Source organism: Lithobates pipiens, unplaced genomic scaffold (assembly GCF_037356315.1).
Source record: "Lithobates pipiens isolate NorthernLeopardFrog02 unplaced genomic scaffold, aLitPip1_a1.2 Scaffold_19, whole genome shotgun sequence".
Lineage (NCBI taxonomy): Eukaryota > Metazoa > Chordata > Amphibia > Anura > Ranidae > Lithobates > Lithobates pipiens.
In genome coordinates this window covers 125524182-125550029 of record NW_027507764.1, presented here as the reverse complement: position 1 = coordinate 125550029, position 25848 = coordinate 125524182, and the positions used below count along the sequence as shown (strand labels likewise).

The 25848-nt window shown below is 45.8% G+C and overlaps 1 protein-coding gene across 3 annotated transcripts in view; it reads left to right on the top strand.

Moving 5' to 3' along the window:
• The first annotated feature begins 85 nt into the window (after positions 1-85).
• SP4 (Sp4 transcription factor) overlaps positions 86-25848 on the top strand; it is a 38786-nt gene continuing 13023 nt past the window's right edge. The window contains exons 1-4 of one of the 3 annotated variants that reach the window (XM_077491242.1): positions 86-255; positions 2423-2508; positions 7283-8840; positions 24732-24954. In XM_077491242.1, coding sequence (XP_077347368.1) covers positions 2440-2508; positions 7283-8840; positions 24732-24954 — 1850 coding nt within the window. In that variant the 5' untranslated portion in view covers positions 86-255; positions 2423-2439. Of the gene's footprint in view, positions 256-409; positions 652-685; positions 818-2422; positions 2509-7282; positions 8841-24731; positions 24955-25848 lie in introns of those variants that run through there. The other 2 variants (XM_077491241.1, XM_077491240.1) reach the window with 2 other exon arrangements.

The following is a 25848-nucleotide window of genomic DNA, read 5'->3' as shown; positions in this document are numbered from 1 at the left end:
TCCATGGCCAGGCAGTGGAGAGAGGGGGCGGGGCCATCGCCGTGTGTCTGGGTGAGGAGGAGGAGAAGGCGGGGTCAGCGTTGTGTTGTCCGGGGGAGGAGGAGAAGGGGAGGAGACTCATTCCAGCAGCTGGAGCAAAATATTAATAAAATTAAATATCATCGCTGCACCGGATCCGCCGATCGCCCCCCGTCACCCCCCATTGGAGTGCTCTGCGGAGCGGTCCCCGCACACCCGGAGGAGGCAGCCCGCCTGGTAAGCCGTGGCGAGGAGGGAAAGAGGAGGGTCCCGGGGAGGAGGCCTCGCCAGGGCTGGATGGAGCCGACGGATCCCGTAGCGGGATGGAAAGGGGGAGGTGGGAGAGAAGGGGTGTCCGGGCCGCCCCTCTCCGGGGCTGTCAATCAGGGCGGGGGGATCAGGGGCCCCGGCTGCGGGGAGAGACGGAGCTACTACGCCACAACCCCCTTCTGCAGCCAGCTACCGCCGCCATGAGAGGGAGCCAGGCCCCCCATCCCTCCTCCTCCAGCATCCAGCCTCCCTCAGCCACAGCGACCGGCCTTTATATCCTCCCCCCGTCCCATCCCCTCCGCTAGCCGCGTCCCTTCCTCCTGATTAGCAGTGCCACGAATAAGTACTAATTCACCATGAGCGGTACGTAACACCCCCAGCACACCCTCCCCTCATACATCCAGGGCCCCCTCCGTACATATCCTCCCCGGGATCACTGCCGCCTCCTCCTCCTATGGGGTGTGACACCAGGCATGGGGTCGGCTTTACAGGAGCATGTGTCTGCATGGAGGAGATACAAACATTGGAGGTGGGCGAGTCCAGCATCCTACATGTCACCACCCATCCCTCTGCTCACCATGGTCCTGTCACCTTCTCCTCTGCTCACCATGGTCCTGTCACCTTCTTCTCTGCTCACCATGGTCCTGTCACCTTCTTCTCTGCTCACCATGGTCCTGTCACCTTCTTCTCTGCTCACCATGGTCCTGTCACCTTCTTCTCTGCTCACCATGGTCCTGTCACCTTCTTCTCTGCTCACCATGGTCCTGTCACCTTCTTCTCTGCTCACCATGGTCCTGTCACCTTCTCTTCTGCTCACCATGGTCCTGTCACCTTCTCTTCTGCTCACCATGGTCCTGTCACCTTCTCTTCTGCTCACCATGGTCCTGTCACCTTCTTCTCTGCTCACCATGGTCCTGTCACCTTCTCTTCTGCTCACCATGGTCCTGTCACCTTCTCTTCTGCTCACCATGGTCCTGTCACCTTCTTCTCTGCTCACCATGGTCCTGTCACCTTCTTCTCTGCTCACCATGGTCCTGTCACCTTCTCTTCTGCTCACCATGGTCCTGTCACCTTCTCTTCTGCTCACCATGGTCCTGTCACCTTCTCTTCTGCTCACCATGGTCCTGTCACCTTCTTCTCTGCTCACCATGGTCCTGTCACCTTCTTCTCTGCTCACCATGGTCCTGTCACCTTCTCCTCTGCTCACCATGGTCCTGTCACCTTCTCCTCTGCTCACCATGGTCCTGTCACCTTCTTCTCTGCTCACCATGGTCCTGTCACCTTCTTCTCTGCTCACCATGGTCCTGTCACCACCCATCCCTCTGCTCACCATGGTCCTGTCACCTTCTTCTCTGCTCACCATGGTCCTGTCACCTTCTCCTCTGCTCACCATGGTCCTGTCACCTTCTCCTCTGCTCACCATGGTCCTGTCACCTTCTCCTCTGCTCACCATGGTCCTGTCACCTTCTTCTCTGCTCACCATGGTCCTGTCACCCTCCATTTGGTCCCTGTGGACCTGTCACCACCCTCCATTCTGGTCCCCATGGACCTGTCACCACCCTCCAGTCTGGTCACCGTGGACCTGACATCGTAGACCTGTCACCACCCTCCATTCTGGTCACGATAGACCTGTCACCACCCTCCATTCCGGTCACCATGGACCCGTCGCCCTGCTCTCTGGTCACCACTGACCCGTCACAATGCTTTGTCAGTCTTTACTTTTGTCAGCATGAGCCCAACACTCTTCACTCTGGTCACTGTGGTTACTATGGTCCTGTCACAATCCTTCACTCAGGTCACCATAAACCTGGTACACATACTGTAAGATGGGCTCTTTTGGCCATATTTTGCCTGGGATATCCAGTGCAATAGGATAGGATGAACACTGGTCTTAAAAATAGAGATTAACATGAAATTTTTTCCAACATTGTTAACTCCACAGCTGACTTTTTTTTTTTTTTTGTATATATCTTATTCTGGGATTGCAGGGGTTAGAATATGGGACAACGAAATATGATTTAATGGTAGAAGCTAGTAATGGTCAATGTGCAACCTTCCGTTTCCAGTGCCTTGCTGGACTATTTCCGTTACTTTGTTTATTGACACCTGTCCTGTCATTCTGGTTATTTTACAGATCAGGCAGAGGAAGATATGGCCAGCGAGGAAGGAAAAAGTAATGAACCCGAAGCCAAAAAAAAGGGCAAGTCATCAGGTTCACAGGTAATTTGTATGTTCGATACATCCAGGGTGCACTGCGTTACCTTTTTTATTCTTTCTTTTTTTTTAATCTAAATTATAAACCCCTACTTCATGCAGGATTACCTTCATAGGTTTCCAACAAGACACGCATTTCCAGTCCTCAGGAGGACCTTGCTGTCATGTAGACCTACATCTATGTCCTGCAAATTAGTTTACATGCCAAGGAAGTCCAGTTCCCGCTGTACTTCCTGGACCCTCTGGCTGTAAGCACTGCAGCTCCCATAGACCCCAGTCCAATGGTTGTATCTCTGCACCCTCTCCTCTAAGCCATTCACAAAACAAAGCCTAAGAATAATGTTTTATTAATAGTAAGGATGAGAAGGGGGACTGGAGATATAATTATGGTACTGGGTTCTATGAGACCTGCAGCACTTGCATCCAAAGTGGCCAGGAAACTGCACTTCCTCCGACATGCAAGCTAACTGATTTGCGGGAGATGGAAGTATGCCTGCAAGACAGGTTCTCACTAGAGCAAGAATGTTTGATGCTGGACCTGTGAAGGCAAGTCTGCCATTGCTATGGCTTATAGCAATGGTGTATTTAATGAAAAAAACTTTATTTATTTAAAATCTGCTGGGTTACAAGTAGCTAAGAGGGACGGACAGTACGACTTGTGTGTAGGAGAGCCGTAAAAAATGGATGTAAAGCCTCAGATGAAACAAATCTCCCTACATAAGTGTTACATGTATACCTGCAGTCTTCAGCTGCTATATATTCTTTAGAATTCTTACATCGTGGTCGATTTTTTTACTTCCTCATTCAACAGTAGGCGTATAGTCTTGGTTTACACTGTGTGACAGCTGATTGGAAGAAAGCACCTCCCCCTCCTCATAGGCAGAAGAACAAAGATACTTTCAGAGCTGTGCTGTGACAAGACATGCTCTCTGCTAATCTATTCATAGCAACCACCCGATACAAATTTAAGGCTGGTTTTATCTCCTGTCTCTGAGAACTTGTCAGAAGTTATCATGCTGATAACAGAGGACCGAAACAGCAGACAGACACAGGACTTAGTGCTTTGGAGAGAGATAAGTAAACACTACAGATATATGTAGGTCAAATTTCATGAATCTGGTTTACATCCACTTTAAAGTATGCTCCTCCTGAAATGTCATTATTTTTAACCCTGCAGATCTTTTATTTTTTTGTCTTTAACGTTTTATTTTTGGAGTTCTTTAAATTGATAAATAAAAAATTCCAAAAAGTCTGCAAGAGAAGGTTCCTAATACTTATCTAGTGGTTGTGAGGTCCGCACTGCTGTCTTCAAGAGCAACAGTCACCAGGAGAATCTTTAGAATCCCACACTTCATGGTGTGTAGGATACCTGCATTGCCTGCTCTTTGCTGCGGTTCCATCTGCCATCTCCTATGTCACTGTAGGAAATAGTCATTTTGCAGGGGCCATTGGGAAGAGCCACGGCACGCAGCTGGGGCTAGGCACACTCTTAATTATAACCAATGTGTAATTATAACCAATGTGTATGGAGTTGATTTACTAAAACTAGAAAGTCAAAAATCTGGTGCAACTCTGCATAGAAACCATTCAGCATTCATGTTTTTTTGTCAAACCTTAAAGAGGAAGTAAACCCTGATGGGTTTACTTCCTCTTTTTTTCCCTGCAAAGGTAAAGCATAATGGACTACTATGCATCGCATAGTAACTCATTATGGGTCACTTACCTGACACAGGAGCCAGCGAAGTCGCCGCTGTCCCCTGTAGTCCGCCGCATCCATGTTGCTGGTGGCGTCTCGCAGCTCCGACGAATCACAGCGGCGCAGCCGCGATGACGTCACTCCCGCGCATGCGCACGGGAGTCGCGCCTCGCAGCTCCGCCGCTGCCATACGGCGAAGCCGTGATGACGTCACTCCCGCGCATGCGCACGGGAGTCGACAAATTAGGCAAATCCATTCTTGGATTTGCCGCATTTAGTGCGCCTGCGCGCCGCTGTCTACGGCGCATGCGCCGTAGACAGCGGTGCCCATTTTCGGGCAAATATCTCCTAAACCATATAGGTTTAGGAGATATTGCTTGGACCTACAGGTAAGCCTTAATCTAGGCTTACCTATAGGTCCAAGTTGTTTGGAAGGGTTTACTTCCTCTTTAATTGAACAAGTTAGAAACTGATTGGCTATCATGCAAAGCTGCACCAGATTTTGCACACTCCAGTTTTAGTAAAGCAACCCATGGGTCTTGGCAACATCTTAGCAACAAGGCAGGACAGGATGATGCCATCTGAGTTTTTCAGTTGGGCTTCTGGAGGTATGTGCTATACCTATAGCACAGGCATTCAACTTTAGTCAAAGCTGAACGTTTTATTTTTATTTTTTTATTTTTTTGGTAAAGATGAACGATTCCTTTAAAGTTCTTTTACTGCATATTAAAATGTGTACATAGTTTAATGTCCATAGTCTTGACAGGGGTGCTCCTTTAAAGTGACATTTAAAGGTTATTTTTTTTATTTTTTTTAAATGACAAATGCTATACTTGCCTGCACTGTGCAGTGGTTTTGACTCCACTCTTTTTGGGTCCCCCACTGGCGTTCCTGGCTCCTCCTTTTCAGCCAGTGCTTCTTGCTCTGGAGGTAGTGGTGCATGCTCTCTCCCGAGCCCCAATCTATGCATCCATGTGACACAGAGCCGTGGCCCGGCCTCTCCCCCCACCCCCCTGCTTCCTCCTTATGGGTTCACTGGCTGTGATTGACTTTAATAGCTCCTGCTGCTGTCTCAGCCAATGAAGAATGAGAGACCCAGGAGAAGCTCAGCTCTTGTGCACATCACTGAATCGAGAGTGAGCTCAGATGAGTATTAGAGGGGGCTGAGGGGGGCCCGGTGCACACAAAAGTGTGTGTTTGTTGTTTTTTTTTTTTTTGTTTTTTTTAGAGGTCGACCGATATATCTGCCGATATTTGGCACTTTTTAATTAATCGGCATCGGTCGATTGTGCTGTTAAAAAAGGCCGATGATATATTCAGCGCGACTTGCAAATGACTTCAGTAATAGAAGTCAGTGCAAGTTGCCTGGAGACTTGAGTGAAGCGACTTGTCTCCTCTGGCTCGGTTCACACAGGGGCGACTTGTCCAGGCGACTTCGCCGCCTGACAAGTCACGCTCCGTTCTGTACTATGGACCCGTTCTAATAGGAGCGACTCAAGTCGCTCCGACTTAGAAAAAAGGTTCCTGTACTACTTTGGGGCGACTTCAGGCGACTTGCATTGACTTCTATACAGAAGTCGTTTTGCAAGTCGCCGCTGATCATGTGCAGGTCGCGGCGCTGCAAGTCGTGCCGCCCCTGTGTGAACCGAGCCTCTCTGGGCAGTCTGCCAAGAAAAGATCAAAAAGATACAATGTTTACGAATGTATGTGAATGAATGAACTCAACTCAGTGTGTAGAAGTTCTCAGTTTAACCATTTAAAGACTAAATCTTTTTTGACACTTGTTGCTTACAAATAAAAATCCTGTATTTTCTGCTAGAAATTCACTTAGAACCCCCCAAAACTTATATATATATTTTTAGCAGAGATCCTAGGGAATAAAATAGCGGTTGTTGCAATATTTTATGTCACGCAGTATTTGCGCAGCGGTCCTTCAAACTCAAACTCAAAAAAACAGTAAAGTTAGTCCATTTTTTTTTCATCCAAAAGTTTTGATTACCTGTTTGTGTAATAAAAAAAAATAAAAAAATTATATATTTTATTCTAAATTATACATACAAGTGAACTGTTTGGATGTTTGTTTTTGTTTAATAAATGTAAGAAATTTTCTGAATCATTTAAGGCTGCTTTCACACTGGAGCGAGCAGGTGTTGACGGTAAAACGCTGCCAGTTTTAGCGGCGCTTTACCATCATTTTAGCGGGGCACTTATAATCCAGCTAGCGGCCCAGGAAGGGGTTAAATGTGCCCGTGAAGCGCCGCTGCCAAATGGCATTGCAGGTGCTTCGGCAGCGGTGCCCATTCATTTCAATGGGCAGGAGTGGTGGAGGAGCGGTATACACCACTCGAAAGATGCTTCTTGCAGGACTTTTTTTTTTAACGTCCTGCCAGCGCATCGCCTCAGTGTGAAAGCACTCGGGGCTTCCACACAGACTGCAGGGGAGCCGTTTTGCAGGCACTTTACAGGCGCTATTTTAAAGGGCCTGAAAAACGCCCCAGTGGGAAAGGTGTCTAACTGTTAGATTTTATGAGATGAAGGGGAAAAAATAAATAAATAATCGGCCTAACATATCGGCCCAAAAAAATCGGCATCATATATCGGCCATCGGCGATTTCTAAATATTGGCATCGGCCAGAGAAAAACCCATATCGGTCGACCTCTAGTTTTTTTTTTTTTATTTTTTTTTTTATTTTTTTTTTATTTTTACCTTCATGCATAGAATGCATGAAGTTAAAAAACCCCGAGCCTTACATGACCCTCCTTCTTTTTTTTTATTTTATTTATTTTTTGTTTTGTTATGTGAAAAAATGTAATGAAAAAAAAAACATTAAAACCACTTTAAGTCTGCTTTTGCAAGGCTGCTTGTAAAAAAAATAAAAAATAAATAAATAAAAAAACAACAATTTGCTTTAAATGTCACCTGTTGCTTCCAGTAAGTTGCTATTTGAAATTTGCAGAAATGTTTATAGAAAACCTAAGATGCTTCTGAGACTGTGACCACTTCCTGTTATAGATCTTGTGTTAGCGCTGTCAGATGGAAACACACCCATCCTCTCTGTTCTCTCCCACTTTCTTTTTGACTAGGACTCTCAGCCTTCTCCCTTGGCTTTGCTAGCTGCAACCTGCAGTAAAATAGGAAACACTGGAGAAAATCAGGCCGCTGGACAGCAGCAGATAATCATAGATCCCAGCCAAGGATTGGTTCAGCTGCAAAACCAGCCGCAGCAGCTGGAGCTGGTCACCACTCAGCTAGCAGGCGGCGCCTGGCAAATAGTCGCAGCAGCGCCACCCATTTCAAAGGAAAACAGTATATCTCAGCAAGGCATTTCAATAGCTAGTACAGCAGGTTCATCTACTAGCAGCAATGAGAATTCATCGCCCACAAAAACTAAAGCTAGCACTTCTCCAGCCACAGCCCCTGGGCAGTTCCAGGTCATCCAGGTCCAAACGCCAGGAGGGAACGTGCAGTACCAAGTTATTCCCCAGATTCAGACTTTGGAAGGTCAGCACATTCAGATCAGCCCTGGAAATGCCACCACACTGCAAGATTTGCAAGGTCAAATCCAATTTATCCCCGCTGGTAACAATCAAGCCATTATCGCTGCTGGCAACAGAACAGCATCTGGAAATATTATTGCACAGAATTTAGCGAATCAGACAGTTCCAATGCAGATTCGGCCTGGAGTTTCTATACCACTGCAGCTGCAGACCATCTCTGGTACTCCTCAAGTAGTGACTACCTTACCCATAAACATAGGAGGAGTGACTCTGGCTCTGCCCGTGATCAACAGTATGTCTGCTGGAGGAAGTTCAGCACAGATTGTTCAGACCACAGATGGTGGGGTTACCAATGGAAATCAGCTGATGTCTACACCCATCACAACTTCCTCCATCAGTACCATGCCTGATTCTCCCTCCTCCTCCGCCTCCTCCACCACCTGTACAACCACTGTGTCTACCACTCTGACTAGCAGCGACACGCTTGTCAGCACAGCTGAATCGGGCCAGTTTACGAGCACACCAGCAAGTACAGAACGTGCAGCAGAAGAATCGCCATCTTCTGTCACCGAGTCTGAATCTCAAAGTAACAGTCAGCTTCAGGCCAACGGACTTCAGAATGTGTCTGATCAGTCGAGCTCCTTGCAGCAGGTGCAGATCATGGGGCAGCCACTTTTACAGCAAATTCAGATTCAGCAGCCGCAGCAACAGATTATACAAGCCATACCACAGCAGTCTTTTCAGCTTCAATCAGGACAGACCATACAGACTCTTCAGCAACAACAACTGCAAAACGTTCAGCTCCAAGCACTAAGCCCATCGCAGATTCTCATAAGGGCCCCAACATTAACCCCATCTGGTCAGATCAGCTGGCAAACTGTGCAGGTTCAGAATATCCAGAGCCTTCAGAATTTGCAAGTTCAGAACGCTGGCCTGTCGCAACAGCTCACCATAACTCCAGTGTCCACCAGTAGTGGCACAACAATTGCCCAGATTACACCTGTGACAGTTTCTGGCACCCCAATCACTCTCAATGCTGCCCACTTTACATCTGTGCCTAACCTGCAGACGGTCAGCGTTGCAAATCTTGGTACAGCTGGAGTCCAGGTTCAGGGGGTTCCTGTCACTATTACAAACGTTGGAGGTATGTGTCATCTTTGCATGTTTTAACCATGTTTTCTGTTTTTATTGAATCCAGGCATTGTTTAGGCTGGCAATACATTATGCAATTTTCTTGTACAATTTTCCTTTAGATTTACCAAAACCATACACTATATTGTGAAAAGTATTGGGACACTCGCCTTTACATGCACATTAACCTTATTGGCATCCCTAAACCTTATGGACCGCTTTCCTGGAAGAGTTGAAGCTGTTATAGCTGCAAAGGGTGGGCCAACTTAATACTGAACCCTACAGACTAAGACGCCATTAAAGGTCATGTGCTTGTAAAGGCAGGCGTCACAATACTTTTGACAATATAGTGTAGTTGAAGGTAAATCTAAAGTAAATTGGATAACAAAATTGTATAATATATGGCCAGCAGTGAAAGGGTTAAACACTAGCACACTGAGAACACCTAGGTATACATCAGTATCTCCAGAATTGAATACAGTTCATGTATATGCTGTAACCGAAAGTTCCTGGTTAGTCAGCCTAGCTTGTATTTTTCTATGTGAGTTGTCGGCAGATTGTACTAGTTATGTACATTGGCCTCCTTTGGCAAGCCACATCAGACAATATCAAAAAATGCAGTGCTCCTCAAAAAAATCAAATACCAAAAATAAATGAAGAAAGAAATAAACAGATCACTGCAAGGGTGTGGACATGTGTGTTTAAAAAAAAAAAAAAAACTACTTGTCCAAGGGCCTAAATCGAGGTCCCAATTCACTTGTCCCTTGTGACAGTCTACTTGTCCTAATAATAATTTTATCCCAGGATGGAAAATCTGAAGAGTTTGTTTCTTTATTAGGAAGGTGCTTTTAGGAATGTCCGGGTTTTATTAAAACAAAAGGGGCTTTTGTGGGTTTTTTTTTTGCTCGAAGTTTGTATTAGAACCCCTAAACAAAAAATATTATATATATATACACACACACACACACACACTTTTTTTCTCTATTTTTTTTTTTTTCCCCTCTCACAAAAGTGAGTACACCCCTAACATTTTTGTAAATATTTTTTTTTTTTTATATATCTTTTCATGTGACAACACTGAAGAAATGACACTTTGGCTGGTTTCACACGAACGTAGTGTTTTTTATTTATTTTTTTTTTTTTATTTTTTTTTTCTTTTGTTAAGTTCAGTCCCGTGTGTTTTTATTTTTTTTTTTTTATTTTTTTTTTTTTTTGTAAACAGATACGGATGTCAACTTTTACATCCATTTTTAGTATCCGCTGAGGTCTGTTTTTTTACGAGGAAAAAAAAGGGACTGAACTTCAAACACACTATATATAGCTGGTCACTAAGGAGGGGGCTGGGAAGCCAGCTGCTGCACCCTTACCAACCGATGAGTCATCAGCTGAATGCAAAAAAAATCCTACCCCCCCCCCCCCCCCCCCCCCCTCCTGCCATTCCATGCCTTTCGGGTCTGGTATGGATTCTACCCAGCCAAAATCCCTACCGAAGCAGAGGAGGCATTGGGAAAGATGGCAGCAGAGAAGACGGCACCAACAGAAGACAGCTATTAATAAAGGAATTGTCAAAAACCGGCTCTTGTGTTTTTTGTTTTTTTACATTTCACTGCTTTTTTGATGAATGGGTAGGGGTAGTATGTAACCGATACCCATTAACATAGGAGGGCCCAGATTCCGATAAGCCCCTCGCCCGCAGACCCCGACAACCAGCAGCCAGGGTTGTCGGGAAGAGGCCCTTGTCCCCATCAACATCGACCCCACCATGTTGAGGGCATGCGACCTAGTATGGCTCAGGAGGGGGCACTCATTCGTCCCCTCCCTTTCCTGACCTTGCCACGCTGCATGCTCGGATAAGGAGCTGGTATGGATCTTGTGGTGGACGCTGGTTTTATTTATTTATTTTTTCCATGATTCATTTTGCCGCCAATTTTTTTTTTTTTTTTCATTCAGCTGTCAGCGGGGAACCCTGCTTACAGCTGATGAGTCATTGGTTGTTAAGGACGTGGCAGCCAGCTTCCTGGCCCCATCCTTAGCAACCAGCTATATACAGTGTGTTTAATGTGGGGGAGTGTAAGGGTTTAAAAACGGATGTCGCGGATCGGATGTAAGTGGATCGTCTGCTAACATGCATTTTTCATCCGTTCAGTCTTTTTTTATCCGTAAAAAAAAAAAAAAAAAAAAAATTGGGTTTTCTTACGGCATAAAAAATGGAGCTTAGCAGAAACGGATGGCAGCGGATGATCATTTGCTAATGTCCGCTATCCCGTAGAGATACATGTATGTCCGTTTTTCATCCATCAACTGATGGATGAAAAATGGACATACGGAACGGCTGTGTGAAAGGAGCCTTATACAAGCTGTACACTTGATTTCATGCAGCTGTTCCGTATGTCCGTTTTTCATCCATCCCTTGGTGGTGAAAAACGGACAAACATGTATTTCTACGAGATAGCAGACATTAGCAGATGATCATCTGCTGACATCCGTCTCCGCTAAACTCAGTTTTTTATGATGGAAGAAAACCCAACTTTTTTTTATCCTTAAATGAAACGTACAAAAAACTGATGTTAGCAGACGATCTGCTTACATCCGATCTGCTGCCATCCATTTTTAAACCTTTTTTTTTTTTCCACGTTAAACATGCTGTATATAGCTGGTTGCTAAGGAGGGGGCCAAGGAGTCCCCCGGCGCGTCCTTGACAACCAATGATTCCGTTCCCCGCTGACAGCTGAATGTAAAAAAAAGAAAAATTGCTGGCAAAAAAAAGACGACGTGGGGTGTGTCGCCCCCCCCCCCCAGGCATACTGGTATGGATTCGGAGGGGACCCCCACGGCAAAATAATAAAATGGAGTGCCCCCTAAATCCATACCAGACCCTTATCCGACCGAGCATGCAGCCTGGCAGGTCAGGAAAGGGAGGGGACAAGTGAGCGCTCCACTCCCTCCTGAACCATACCAGGCCGCATGCCCTCAACATGGGGGGGCGGGGACACACCCCAAAGCACCTTGCCCCCATGTTGATGGGGACAAGGGCCTCATCCCGACAAACCTGGCCAGTGGTTGTCCAGGTCTGTGGGGGGCTTATCGAAATCCAGCCCCCCCCCCATGTGAATGGGTGCCCGGTACATACTACCCCTACCCATTCACCAAAAAAGGCAGTGAAATGTAAAAAAAAGATACTGTTTTTGGAAATTCCTTTAATAATAGCTGTCCTCTCCACTGCCATCTCCTCCCCTCGCCGTCTTCCTAGATGCCTTCTCTCCACCACTGATTACCAGCTGAAAAAAATAAACAAGCCACTGTTCTTCTGTTGTCACCTTCCTCTGTTGTGTTGTTGTCCACTGTCTGGCATCTTTTATATAGCCATAGAGTGTGACTAAACTGATTATGTCACCCGGAGAGCCAACAGAAGAACAGCGGCTTTTAAAAAAAGATTTAGCGGGTAACCGGCGGCGAGGAAGAAGACGGTGGCGCGAGGAGAAGGCATTGGGGAAGACAGCGGAAGGAGGAAGAGACGGCAACGGGAGAAGACAGAGCTATTAATAAAGGAATTGTCAAAAAACGGTTGTTTTGTTTTTTACATTTCACTGCCTTTGTGGTGAATGGGTAGGGGTAGTATGTACCTGATACCCAACATGGGGACAAGGTGCTTTGGGGTGGGGGGGGCACAGAGCCCCCCCTGCCCCAAAGCACCCACCCCCATGTTGAGTGCATGTGGCCTGATATGGTCCAGGAGGGTGGGATCATTTGTCCGCCCCTGCCTTTTTCCTGACCTTCTGGGCTGCATGCTTGGATAAGGGTCTGGTATGGATTCGGGGGGAGTCCTTTTTTTTTTTTTTTTGGTGTGAGGTTTTCCCTCAAAATCCATACCAGCCTCACAGGGCCTTGTATGGTTGGATCAAAGTCCGATCTCCTTCATTGGAGTATGTACTTCTTTGTATGCACAAGCACTTATGAAAGTATTGATATACAGTGATATGTTTATTTCATGATTTATTTTTGGTATTTGATTATTTGAGGAGCATTGTACTTTTAGTATTTTTTGTGGTAGTGATTCCTGTGGTGTAAGCTGCTTCAAATGTTTTTGAATTTAAACGCACCCCATTGCTGGCAATGGAACCGTTCATATCACCGTGACTCATGTCGCAGCGATTATGAAAAAGGTTCCTGCACTACTTCTTACCGATTTCATTGCGACTTGCATAGCCTTCTGTTAAATGAAGTCACAAGCCGCAATTAAATCAGCAGTGCAAATCGCACTGATGCACGGCTTTGAAATCGCACTGAAGTAACGCAGTTTCAAAGCCGCTGCGGTGTGAGCGAAGGTTAAAACATCATACAATAGTTTGAACTGCTGAAACTTTTCTGCAGGTGTCATAAATCAAGAATATAAGAGCCTGTATACATTTCTGCGACACAATAACAAAAACATTATTTTGAGTGGGCTGCCAATGCACCCAGCACGCTCAAAATCAGGCACATACTCTTTTTTGTAATTCAGTATTGTGCATTGCCATGTTTTGTGGCACGCTACAATGCCAGTGCATTGGGTGCCGTTTAAACTGAATGCCATCACACCAACAAGTGTAATGTGCGTTACCGCAATGCAGAAGTGTGATTCGGCTCTAAATTTCTAAATTCCTTCATTTAAGCTGAATTCCAGTTAAAAATCTAAATTTGTTCTTGCTTAGTATGTGTAACAACGTAAACTTTTATATTATGCATTACTTTACCCCCTTAATGACCAGGCCATTTTTTTGCGATACGGCACTGCGTTACTTTGACAATTGCGCGGTTGTGCGACATTGTACCCAAATAAAATGTATGTCCTTTTTTTCCCACAAATAGAGCTTTCTTTTGGTGCTAATTGATCACCTGTGGTTTTTATTTTAGGGTTATGAATAAAAAAAACAACAATTTAAAAAAATATATATAAAACATTTCCAATAAAAAAAAATCTAATTTCTTTATAACTTTAGGCCAATATGTAAAAAAATATCCCAATAAGCCTAATTGATTCATTTGCACAAAAGTTATAGCCTCTACAAACTATGGGATAGATTTAGGGACTTTTTATTATTTTTTATTTTTCCTAGTAATGGGGGGATCAGTCATTTCTTATTTTATTTTTTTGGGGGGGGGGACTTTGCAGCGGACAAATCTGACTGTCACTTTTTGGGGACCAGTGATCAGCGCTAAAAAATGCACTAACACTGTATAAATGACACTGGCAGGGCAGGGGTTAACATCAGGGGCAATCAAAGGGTTAAATGAGTTCCTTATGTGTGCTTTCTAACTGTAGGGGGAATGCTTTGATTAAAGGAAAACGGATTTATGTTTCTGCTTAGCAGAAACATGAGATCTCCATTTTCCTTTCTGGCAGAACAGCGGTGTGCCTTGTTTACATAGGCAGACCACTGTTCTGCCTCTCTAAAAATGATCGCCAGGTTCCCACAAATGATCGCTGTTCTGCTGCAGTATATGTACATGTGGCAATCCTTAAGCGGTTATTGGTGATTGTCTAGATTAGAAACAGCAGTCTAAAGCCGGCCACAGACGGATCAAATCTTGGCCGGTTCAGCAGGGCAGGTCGAGATTTAAACCATGTATAGGTAGGCTGATTGTACCCAAGTTAATCGATCGATCAACTTGTGTACAACCAGTCTGTTGGATTTTTCATGCTATTATTGCCAGCTGCAATAACACAATAGCTCAACTGGAGGTATTCCCTCATCAACACTGACTGTTGATGGGGGATCGAGCAATTATATTTCCTGCAACCTGTGCACTTCGAACTATAAAGATGTAATATTATTGTGGCATTTGATTATAGAGAGGTGAATAGAAGAAAGCCTTTAAAGTGGTTGTAAACCCTTACAAACCACTTTGACCTACAGGTAAGCCTAGATTAAGGATTACCTGTAGGTCCACGAAATATCTCCTAAACCTATACGGTTTAGGAGATATTTACCTGAAGACAGCCACCGCTGTCTACGGCGCATGCGCCGTAGACAGCGGCACACTGGGCAAGCCGCATATCGCGGTGATATGCCGTGAGTGTCGGCTCCCGTGCGCATGCGTGGGAGTGACGTCATCACTGCTCTGGCGAATCACAGTGCCGGAGCAGCGAGACCCACCAAGAAGATGGACGCTCGGAACTACAGGGGACAGCGGTGACTTCGCTGGCTCCTGTGTCAGGTAAGTGACACATAATGGACTACTATGCGATGCATAGTAGTCCATTATACTTTACCTTTGCAGGGAGACAAAGAGGAAGTAAACCCATCAGGGTTTACTTCCTCTTTAATATCTTAGGTGTACATGTGGTGAGGGATATATAGCCCTGCCAGTTTTAAAATGTAACACAAATAGGTTACTAAAATGGGAAAATCTCCTATTATTGTTTAGACTAGAGTGCTTCTTTAATTTCCAGAGCTGGAGAAGAGACTGCTTTCATCATAAGAGTTCTGATTTGTGAACTGTCTTGCTTAAAGTGTACTTGTCATGGTAATAAATATTGGGGCTGCCACTGCTGAGCTCCTCCTGAAAACGTTTGTTGCCTGGCTGTGTGCGGCATTACACTCTGAGTAAGAATGCAGCCATCAAGTCAGGGAAAAGTCAGAATTCATTATCGCCATAGTCATTCCAGATTACTAGCTTGTTGTATTGATGTTAAAATATCAGAATGACAGCCAGGCAACTAGCAAAGGCAGCACTTCCATACTTCCCTAATAACTGTTGTCTTTGAAATGCACACGCAGGGTAACACATCTCTCTGAGCAAGGCTACAGTCCTTTATCTGACTTTTGCATTTGACCACCTCACTCTCTTTTGTCAGTAATCTGGCGAACTGGGCAAGGTGGATTTGATTTAATTCAAGTCGATTTTAAATCATGATTTAAAGTGATTGTAAAGGCTTGTTTTTTTATTTAAAATAACAAACAGGTCATACTTGCTTCCACTGTGCAGCTCGTTTTGTACAGAGTGGCCTGAACCTCCTCTTCTGGGGTCCCCTAGCGGCGCTGGTAACTCCTCCCCTTATCAGATAACCTCCTAGAAGAAGCGCTCTCCCTTGGGGGTTACCTTGCGAGCGCGCTCCCGAGTCCAGCATTTGCGTCCATAGACACAAATGCGGGATTCGACCCCGCCCCACGGATCATTGGATTCGATTGACAGCAGCGGGAGCCAATGGCTGCGCTGCTATCAATCTATCCAATCAAGAGCCGGGACCCCGTGCAGAGAGGGACAATGCCTCTCTGCCGAGAGAAATTCAGGGCTCAGGTAAGTAAAACGGGGGGGGGGGGGGGGCTGGGGGGCCGGTCACTGCCAGGTGTTTTTTCACCTTAATGCATAGGATGATGAGCAAAGCACAAGGGTTTACAACCACTTTAAATTGTTGATAAAAAGGCTTCATTTAAATCAACTAAATTTTGAACCAAATAATAAAGCAGCGATATCAGAACCTATTCAGTCATACAGTTTGTAGTGTACCGTATATACTCGAGTATAAGCCGAGATTTTCAGCCTCTTTTTTGAGGCTGAAAGTGCCCCCCTCGGCTTATACTCGAGTCATCGCTGTCTGACTGCTCGATCAGCGTGTCGAGCAGACAGACAGCGGCCATTCTATGATTCAAAAGCCGCGCCTCCGGCTCCGCCTTCGCCTGTGATAGGCGGAACACTGAATTTCCCAGCAGCCTGTGTTCCGCCTATCACGGACGTCGTATCATCCTCGTACTACGGACGAGGATGATACGACGTCCGTGATAGGCGGAACACAGGCTGCTGGGAAATTCAGTGTTCCGCCTATCACAGGCGAAGGAGGAGGCGCGGCTTTTGAATTTTACAATGGCCGCCGACGAAGAGGGCACGGGACGGAGGCAAGGCAAGGCACGGGACGGGACGGGACGAAGGCAAGGCACGACACGGGACGGAGGCTCGGGACAAAGGCTCGGGACACAGGTAGGCTGGACACACACACACACACACACACACACACACACACACACGGATGGAGACACACACACACGGATGGAGACACACACACACGGATGGAGACACACACACACGGATGGATGGATGGATGGAGACACACACACACACAGGGACACACACAGGGATGGATGGATGGATGGAGACACACACACACAGGGATGGATGGATGGATGGATGGAGACACACACACACAGGGATGGATGGATGGATGGACACACACACACACAGGGATGGATGGACGGACACACAGGGATGGACGGACACACAGGGATGGACGGACACACAGGGATGGACGGACACACACACAGGGATGGACAGGCATGTCTCACCCTCGGCTTATACACGAGTCAATAAGTTTGCCAGTTTTTTTGGGGGTAAATTGGGGGCCTCGGCTTATATTCAGGTCGGCCTATACTCGAGTATATACGGTACATAGATTTGCAAAACAATGGGATAAAGAAATATTTCTGAACTTTGTTTTATCTCATGGTTACTGTGAAATTGTGTGAATGCATCAATGCAGTGCATGTTAACTCAGATTCTTTGAATGAGTTTACCCAAAATGTAAATATTGCAGAATATGCAGCCTCATGCTACATAACATGCTGAATAAAATAAATTATTAATGTATCTTAAATAGAAAACTGTCTTTAGATACATTTTTACTCCAAAAGCACTCTATTTAAAATAAATTTGATAAAAATAATAAAAAACTGATTTAAAAAAAAATCCGATTTTTTTTTTTAACCGGTTCCCGACCAGCTCACACACTCCTGTATGGGTACATCTTTCCTTAAAGAGCCAGCAGAGGGCACACATGCATCGGCTGCACGGCGGGCACGATCACGTGCACGAGAGACAGCACAGGAATTTGTGTGTGTGAACACACAAATCCCTATTCTGTCAGGGGTGAGGAGACATATTGTTTGTTCCTACTAAGTAGGAACAACGATATGTCTCCTCCCCCAGTCAGTCACATCCCCATACAGTTCGAACATTCTGAAAGAACACACGTTTAACCCCTTGATCGCCTCCTAGTGTTAACCCTTTCCCTGCCAGTTTAATCTACACAGTAATCAATGCATATTTCTAGCACTGATCGCTGTATAAGTGTCAATGGTCTCAAAAATGTCCAATCTGTCTGTCGCAGTACCGCTAAAAATCGCAGATCACCACCATTACTAGTAAAAAATAAATAATAAAAATGCCATAGATCTTTCTCATAGTTTGTAGACGCGATAACTTTTGCGCAAACCAATCAATATACGCTTATTGCAAATTTTTTTGATTATTTTTACCAAAATTATGTAGAATGTATATTGGCCTAAATTGATGGAGAAATTAGTTTTGTTTGTTTTTTTAAATTTGGGGGATATTTATTATAGCATGAAGTAAAAAATATTGTTTTTTTTTTCACAATTTTCATTCTTTTTTTTTGTTTATAGCGCAAAAAATAAAACCGCAGAGGTGATCAAATACCACCAAAGGAAAGCTCTATTTGTGGGAAAAATGGATGCAAATTTTGTTTAGGTACAGCGTTGCATGACTCCGCAATTGTCAGTTAAAGTGACGTAGTGCCAAATTGTAAAAAGTGCCCTGGTCAGGAAGGGGGTAAAATCTTCCTGGGCTGAAGTGGTGAATCATAGATTTTTACCCACCCTGGATCTGGGAATACCTTTGCTTACCAGTGTGTAATGCACAGCCATGGCACTTCTTGTTGCCCCTCAAAAAAAAAGTAAGCATTTACACTTTGAGGCTGGGTTCCCACTTATGCCAATTGGCTGCTGGTTTCCCCGCATCCAATTCCCATGACAGGAGAGTGTGATCGGCTCTCAATGGAGCTGGTTCACACATCTCCGGGGTGGCCACTGTGTGCACAGCAAGAGAGTCCTGTGTGTTTTTGGCTCTGTTTCAGGTTCGAATTACAGGAAAAGTTTGGACCGGAAACAGGGGACACACTGGACCCCCTGCTGTGCCGCACGTAGTGTCAGGGGCGGATCCAGAGTCTAGTCTCGGGAGGGGCACTGCCAGAAAATAAGGTGTTGCTTACGGAACTGAATTTAATGTATAATACCATGTAATACAGTGTACAGAGGTAAGTAGTATGTAAGGTAGTGTACAGAGGTCAGTAGTAGGAAGGGTAGTGTACAGAGGTCAGTAGTATGTAGGGTGGGGTACAGAGGTCAGTAGAATGTAGGGCAGTGTGCAGGGAACAGTAGGGCACATGCAGGGGTGGGGTCGGGAGGGTATATACTGGGGGGGGGGGATTAGGAGGGCATACACTGGGGAGGGGGATTAGGAGGGCATACACTGGGGAGGGGATCAGGAGGGCATACACTGGGGGAGAGTGATCAGGAGGGCATACACGGGGGGGGGGGGTCAGGAGAGCATACACGGGGGGGTCAGGAGGGAATACACAGATACACTGGGGGGTGGGGGATCAGGAGGGCATACACTGATACCCTGGTGGGGGTCAGGAGGGCATACACTGATTCCCTGGGGGGATTCAGGAGGGCATACACTGATACACTGGTGGGAGGATTCAGGAGGGCATACACATGGCGGGGGGGGGGATTCAGGAGGGCATACACTGATACACTGGGGGGGGGATTCAGGAGGGCCTACACAGATACACTTGGGGGGGGGATCAGGAGGGCATACACTGATACACTGAGAGGGGGGATTCAGGAGTGCATACACTGATACCCTGGGGGGGGGGGGGATCAAGAGGGCATACACTGATACCCTGGGGGGGGGGATCAGGAGGGCATACACTGATACCCTGGGAGGTGGGGGATCAGGAGGGTATACACTGATACCCTGGGGGGGGGGGGTCAGGAGGGCATACACTGATACCCTTGGGGGGAGGGGGATCAGAAGGGCATACACTGATACCCGGGGGGGGGTCAGGATGGCATACACTGTTACCCTTGGGGGGGGGGATCAGGAGGGCATACACTGATACACTGGGAGGGGGGGATTCAGGAGGGCATACACTGGGGGGGGGGGATTTAGGAGGCCATATACTGATACCCTGGGGGAGGATCAGGAGGGCATACACTGATACCCTAGGGGGTGGGGGATCATGAAGGCATACACTGATACCCTGGGGGAGGATCAGGAGGGCATATACTGATAACCTGGGGGGTGGGGGATCAGGAGGGCATACACTGATACCCTGGTGGGGGGGGGGGGGGATTCAGGAGGGCATACACTGATACAATGGGGGGGGGGGGATTCAGGAGGGCATTCGCTGATACACTGGGGGGGATTCAGGAGGTCATACACTGATAAATTGGGGGGGGGGGGGGGGGGTTCCAGGAGGGCATACACTGGGGGGGATTCAGGATGGCATATACTGATACACTGGGGGGGGGGGATTCAGGAGGGTATATACTGATACACTGGGGGGTGGTGGATCAGGAGGGCATACACATACACTGGGGGGGGAGATTCAGGAGGGCATACACTGATACACTTGGGGGGCGGATTCAGGAGGGCATACACTGATACACTGGGGGGGGGGGGATTCAGGAGGGCATGCACAGATACACTTGGGGGTGGGGGATCAGGAGGGCATACACTGAAACACTGAGGGGGGGGGATTCAGGAGGGCATACACTGGGGGGGGGGCATTCAGGAGGGCATACACTGATACACTGGGGGGGGAATCAGGAGGCCATACACTGATACCCAGGAGGGCATGCACTGATACACTGGGAGGGGGGGATTCAGGAGGGCATACACTGATACACTTGGGAGGGGGGGATTCAGGAGGGCATACATTGATACATGGGGGGGGGTTCAGGAGGGCATACACAGATACACTTGGGAGTGGGGGATCAGGAGGGCATACACTGGGTGGGAGATTCAGGAGGGCATACACTGATACACTGGGGGGGGATTCAGGAGGGCATACACTGATACACTGGGGGGGATTCAGGAGGGCATACACAGATACACTTGGGGGGGGATTCAGGAGGGCATACACTGTGGGGGGGTTCAGAAGGGCATACACTGATACACGGGGGGGATTCAGGAGGGCATACACTGATACCCTGGGGGTGGGGGATCAGGAGGGCATACACTGATACTGGGGGGGGGGATCAGGAGGGCATACACTGATACCCTGGGGGTGGGGGATCAGAAGGGCATGCACTGATACACTGGGGGCGGGGGGGGGGAATTCAGGAGGGCATACACTGATACACGGGGGGGGGGGGATTCAGGAGGACATTCGCTGATACACTGGGGGGATTCAGGAGGGCATTCGCTGATACACTGGTGGGGGGGGGGGATTCAGGAGGACATACACTGATACATTGGGGGGGGGGGGGATTCAGGAGGGCATACATTGATGCACTGGGGGGGGGGATTCAGTAGGGCATACACTGATACATTGGGGGGAGTTTCAGGAGGACATACACTGATATACTGGGGGGGGGGGGTTATTCAGGAGGGCATACACTGATATACTGGGGGGGGGGGGTATTCGGGAGGGCATACACTGATGCACTGGGGGGGGATTCAGGAGGGTATATACTGATACACTGGGGGGGGGGGGATTCAGGAGGGTATATACTGATACACGGGGGGGGATTCAGGAGGGCATACCCTGATACAATGTGGAGGGGGGGGATTCAGGTGGGCATATATCGGGGGCAGTCATAATCTTTTAATGAGTTCAATTTCTCACTTGTCATGAAAAGAAGATGAAGATCTCATTTGTCATCTAGCAGCACCTCTATGATAAGCTGCAGTAACTCAGCAGACTCAGCATAGAGGTGCCTGTAAACAAATCCACAATGCAGTGCTGGCACGTTTGCTCTAAAGTTATAAAGGTCACCTAAAGCAGAACTAAACCCATCAATTTTTAAAGGAGAACTAAAGGTTAAAATACTTACCTTTCAACAGTCCAACGCCCACAAAGTCCCTCACCATTGCTAGCATCTTCTCCTCAGCTTCTTTCAGGTGCCGGTCTTCAGCTGCTTTGATTCACCAGCATGGGATGAAGTCACCCCCACGCATGCACAGGAGTGCACTCATCCCGGCACATAGGCAGTTTGCCAGAAGATATACTGAGCTGCACATGTTTGCAATTTGTTATTTACCGGTAATTTTAGTTCCACTGTAAATAGCAACTATACTCCCCTCGGCTCCGAGCTCCCCACCTGGCTGCTAAAACCTTCAGGCGGCTGGTTCCCAGGTCTCGATCGCCAGTCTCGGTCATTGGCCAGGCGGGGATAACGTCACTCCCAGTGCATGGGAGCCAAGTCAGATTCGGCACTGCCGAATTTGTAAAGCAAGCTGTGCGTGTGCGGCTCACTGTATAAAGGCGGACAGGCAGATATCTATCTTTAATGCAGAGGAGACAAAGCATATCTCTTCTGCATTAAAATTTCTGCCTGTTTGCCCTGTTTCTTTTATTCTGGCCTAAAGTTCAATTTTAACTGTTTTCCAAAACAGTTCCATTCACGGCATGCCATGATAACTGTCGCAGCTGTTTGTGGTCTCAGCCCAAATGGCTGGAGCCATAACTGATCACATGTTCGGTATTATGACAACTAAAGATCAGTTAGATGCTAACATGGCCGCTTCCTTGGCTGTAAAGGATAGGATAGTTTAGTTTTGCTTTAAATTTGATTCTCTATAGTTGCATGCAGAATATGCACACTCTGCTCCAAAGAAGATCATTAGGAGCATACTGACCAAAAAGCCCATGTCTTTTTCTTCTTGCATCTCACAGTTAAACTACCAAGACAGGTCTGAATCCGGTGGTTGTTAGAAACCATTTTATTTTACATTTTTCCAGCATTACCAGCAGCCGTGTTCCTGGATCACTAGAATATAGACAGAAGGGGCTGTCATAGTACAGTACTGCCTTGACTTTGTTTCCAAATTGAGATTGCATTAGTATTGTCAGGTTTATTACCACTTTCAGACTTGGCCTTTTCTGTCACTTTTTGTTTACATGTATTTTTGATAGAAAATTACTTGAAATCCCCAAACATTATTATTTTTTTTTCTTTTAAAGCAAAAGACCCTAGAGAATAAAATAGGGGTCGTTGCAATTTTTTATGTCACACAGTATTTGCGCAGCGGCAAATGTAGTTTTTTTGGGGGGTAAAAAATGCACTTTTTTGAATTTTAATGCAAAAACAAAAAAAAACCCACAATACATAACCCAATTTTTTTGTAAAAAGATAAACGTTTTAGAAATGCACACGCCCATGCAATCTCGACAAACCAAGTACATTTTAATATTCATAGGGCGACACTTTAAAAGCTTGTACAGGTTACGAACTTTAGATGCACAGAGGAGGTCTAGTGCTAGAATTACTGTCCATGATCTGATATTCGCAGTGATACCTAACGTGTGGAACAAGCACTGTTTGCGCGCGTGCGGGACCGACGTGCCTTTTCGGAATTGCGCACAAGCACAGGGGGACGGGGGGCACTTTAATATTCTTTTTAATCATTTATTTTCTTTTATTTTTATTTTTGCACAGTTACTTACAATGTATATAAAAAGTCTACACACCCCTGTTAAAATGTCAGGTTTATGTCCGACCAGCCAGCGCATGCACTGGCTGGTCACTCGGGTCTCCCGGTGGGATGGGTTAGTTGGCTGTTTCTTTTACAAGGTAGCCAACCACCGGTTCTAAAAGAAAAATGGTACTGGGGTGATGCCTGGGTGATGCCCAGTAAAACGACTGAAAGTCCAGCCATGTATGGGTACATCTCTGGTCCGGAAGTGATTAAAAAGATGGGGAAAGTTGGTCCACTCTAAGGTTTTCATTTCATGTGTGGAATATAGTGAACTGACGAAAATTTCTGACCATTGGAAACTTCACTGATTGTTTTTTTATAGTTGCCTGGAATTGCTCTTAAACACTGCAGTTCTCAAACCCTTGTGTTACTACCCTGAGGCTGAACCACTCCCAAGCATTTATTGCAGCTTTCAGCACATGTATTCATGGGGGCACTAAATGCATGTATGCCTTAGCATTACTCCACTGTGTAAAATATTTTTTCAGTATTTATTACACATATCTGAATATTTTTTTAGGTTTCTTTTCTATTTGTATTTTTTTTTTTGAAGGGGGGGGTTGCATTCTTTATACAAGGGAAGTACGGGGAAGGCAATCAGAATGGCTACATCAGTGAAGGCAAAACACTGTAAAGAACAGGGGGGGGTCTGACATTGTACCATCTACAAAAACAGGCCAGAAGACCTCATGACCGTTAAAATCCAAAGAACATTGTTGAAATCGTTGGGAGGTGGGTAATAAGTAAAAGTCAGTGTTAGGGGATCCAGAAGTTCATTTCGGGGGGGGGGGGGGGGGGGTGATTCCAAGTGCTTATTGGGAACCTCTTCATAGATTTCTAGAAGCCTCATGACGCCCATATAGTTGCCTTGTCACAATGAGCTTATACAAAGAAAGGGTAGGAAGAAGAGAGAGGGGGGGAAAAAAGTGGGAGGGGTGCCATCGGTTGGGGACACATAGCGCCAATGTTGTGAAGGAGGGGTACACTGTGATCAATTTGACCTCAACAGATGAAGACTGGTATTTGAGCATTTATTATGTGTTTCTTGATGTGTGTATGGCTACATTCAAGTTCACTTGGCTTTACAGACGTTAGGCAGGTCATGTGAACTTCTTCAAAGTCGGCTAGACAAAGAAGCAATTCCTGCTAACCCAAATATAGGCTATAATACAATTTGCTTTTATTTTCAATAAAGTTGGAGGTATTAAACTATTTCAGCATGAATTAATAATTTATTATATTGCAGCCATTTTATCCATTACTCTCCATCATTGTTAATTTTGAACTGTATATGTTGACCTTTTATAAGGACCTTTGTATTTACTAAACATTTGGTTGTTTAATTTTAATTTTCCAACACCAGGTCAGCAGCAAGGAAGTGAAGGTGTCAAAGTACAGCAAGCTACTATAGCCTCTATTGCTGTTGGAGGGCTTACCAATGCCACCATTGGTGCTGTCAGTCCCGATCAAATATCACAGGTGCAGCTTCAACAGTCTCAGCTATCATCAGATCAAGAGGTGCAGACTGGCAAGAGGCTGAGAAGAGTGGCGTGTTCATGTCCTAACTGTAGAGAAGGGGAAGGAAGGTAAGCTCTTTAATGGAGTTCTAAGAAAATTTTTAAGAGATTTTGAACAAAGAAAGTATGTGTCAAAAGTTTTAATGAAAGTGTTACTAAAATATAAAAATAGTTCATCTGCCCCCCCCCCCCCCACACACACACACACAGTGCCCATGGCTTATAAATCTTATTTTTGGATTATATGTATACCACGGTTACATGATAAACTGCACAGTTTATCCAGTGCTGAGGGTTCAGGTAGGAGGAGATTTCCACTTCAGACTGTATTGACGCCCACATGTGTGATGTCAATATCATGTGATTTGGCTAGTTCAGTTCAGCAAGGAAATATTCTCTCCACTGCCTGTGTTAGTTGGCCTTTCTCAGATACACAGTGCAGGAGGGGGAGGATCTATGCATACAGGATAAAACAGCCTTTTTACACAATGCAGAGGATTAACCCCTTAAGTTCCACAGTGATTATAACAATCATGCTATGCTGCATATACAGATTGATTTTATGGTTGTGGGTTTAGTAACACTTTAAGGGCATTCCCAAACCACACAGTCTAAGGGTCAAGAGTGAATGTATTGCAAAAACTATACTTCATATATAAATTTGATTATCGCCACATCAAAGAATTGGTGTACTCCAGAAAGTAAAAAAAAAGCCCACAGAGGACTGACCGTGGAAGAAAAAAAGATTACGATTACTACCAGCCAAGTTTTAATAATAAAAAAGGAAACATTTATTTAAAGACCTTTAAAACCATTCAATAATAGAATACAATTAAACCTTTCTATTACTATCTACATTTCAAATGCACCGTTATCTTTGTCATTCAATAAGCACTGCACTGTAATCCTTAAGGTATATGATGTATATCACTGGTAAAATTCATTCACACATCAATGTGTGTT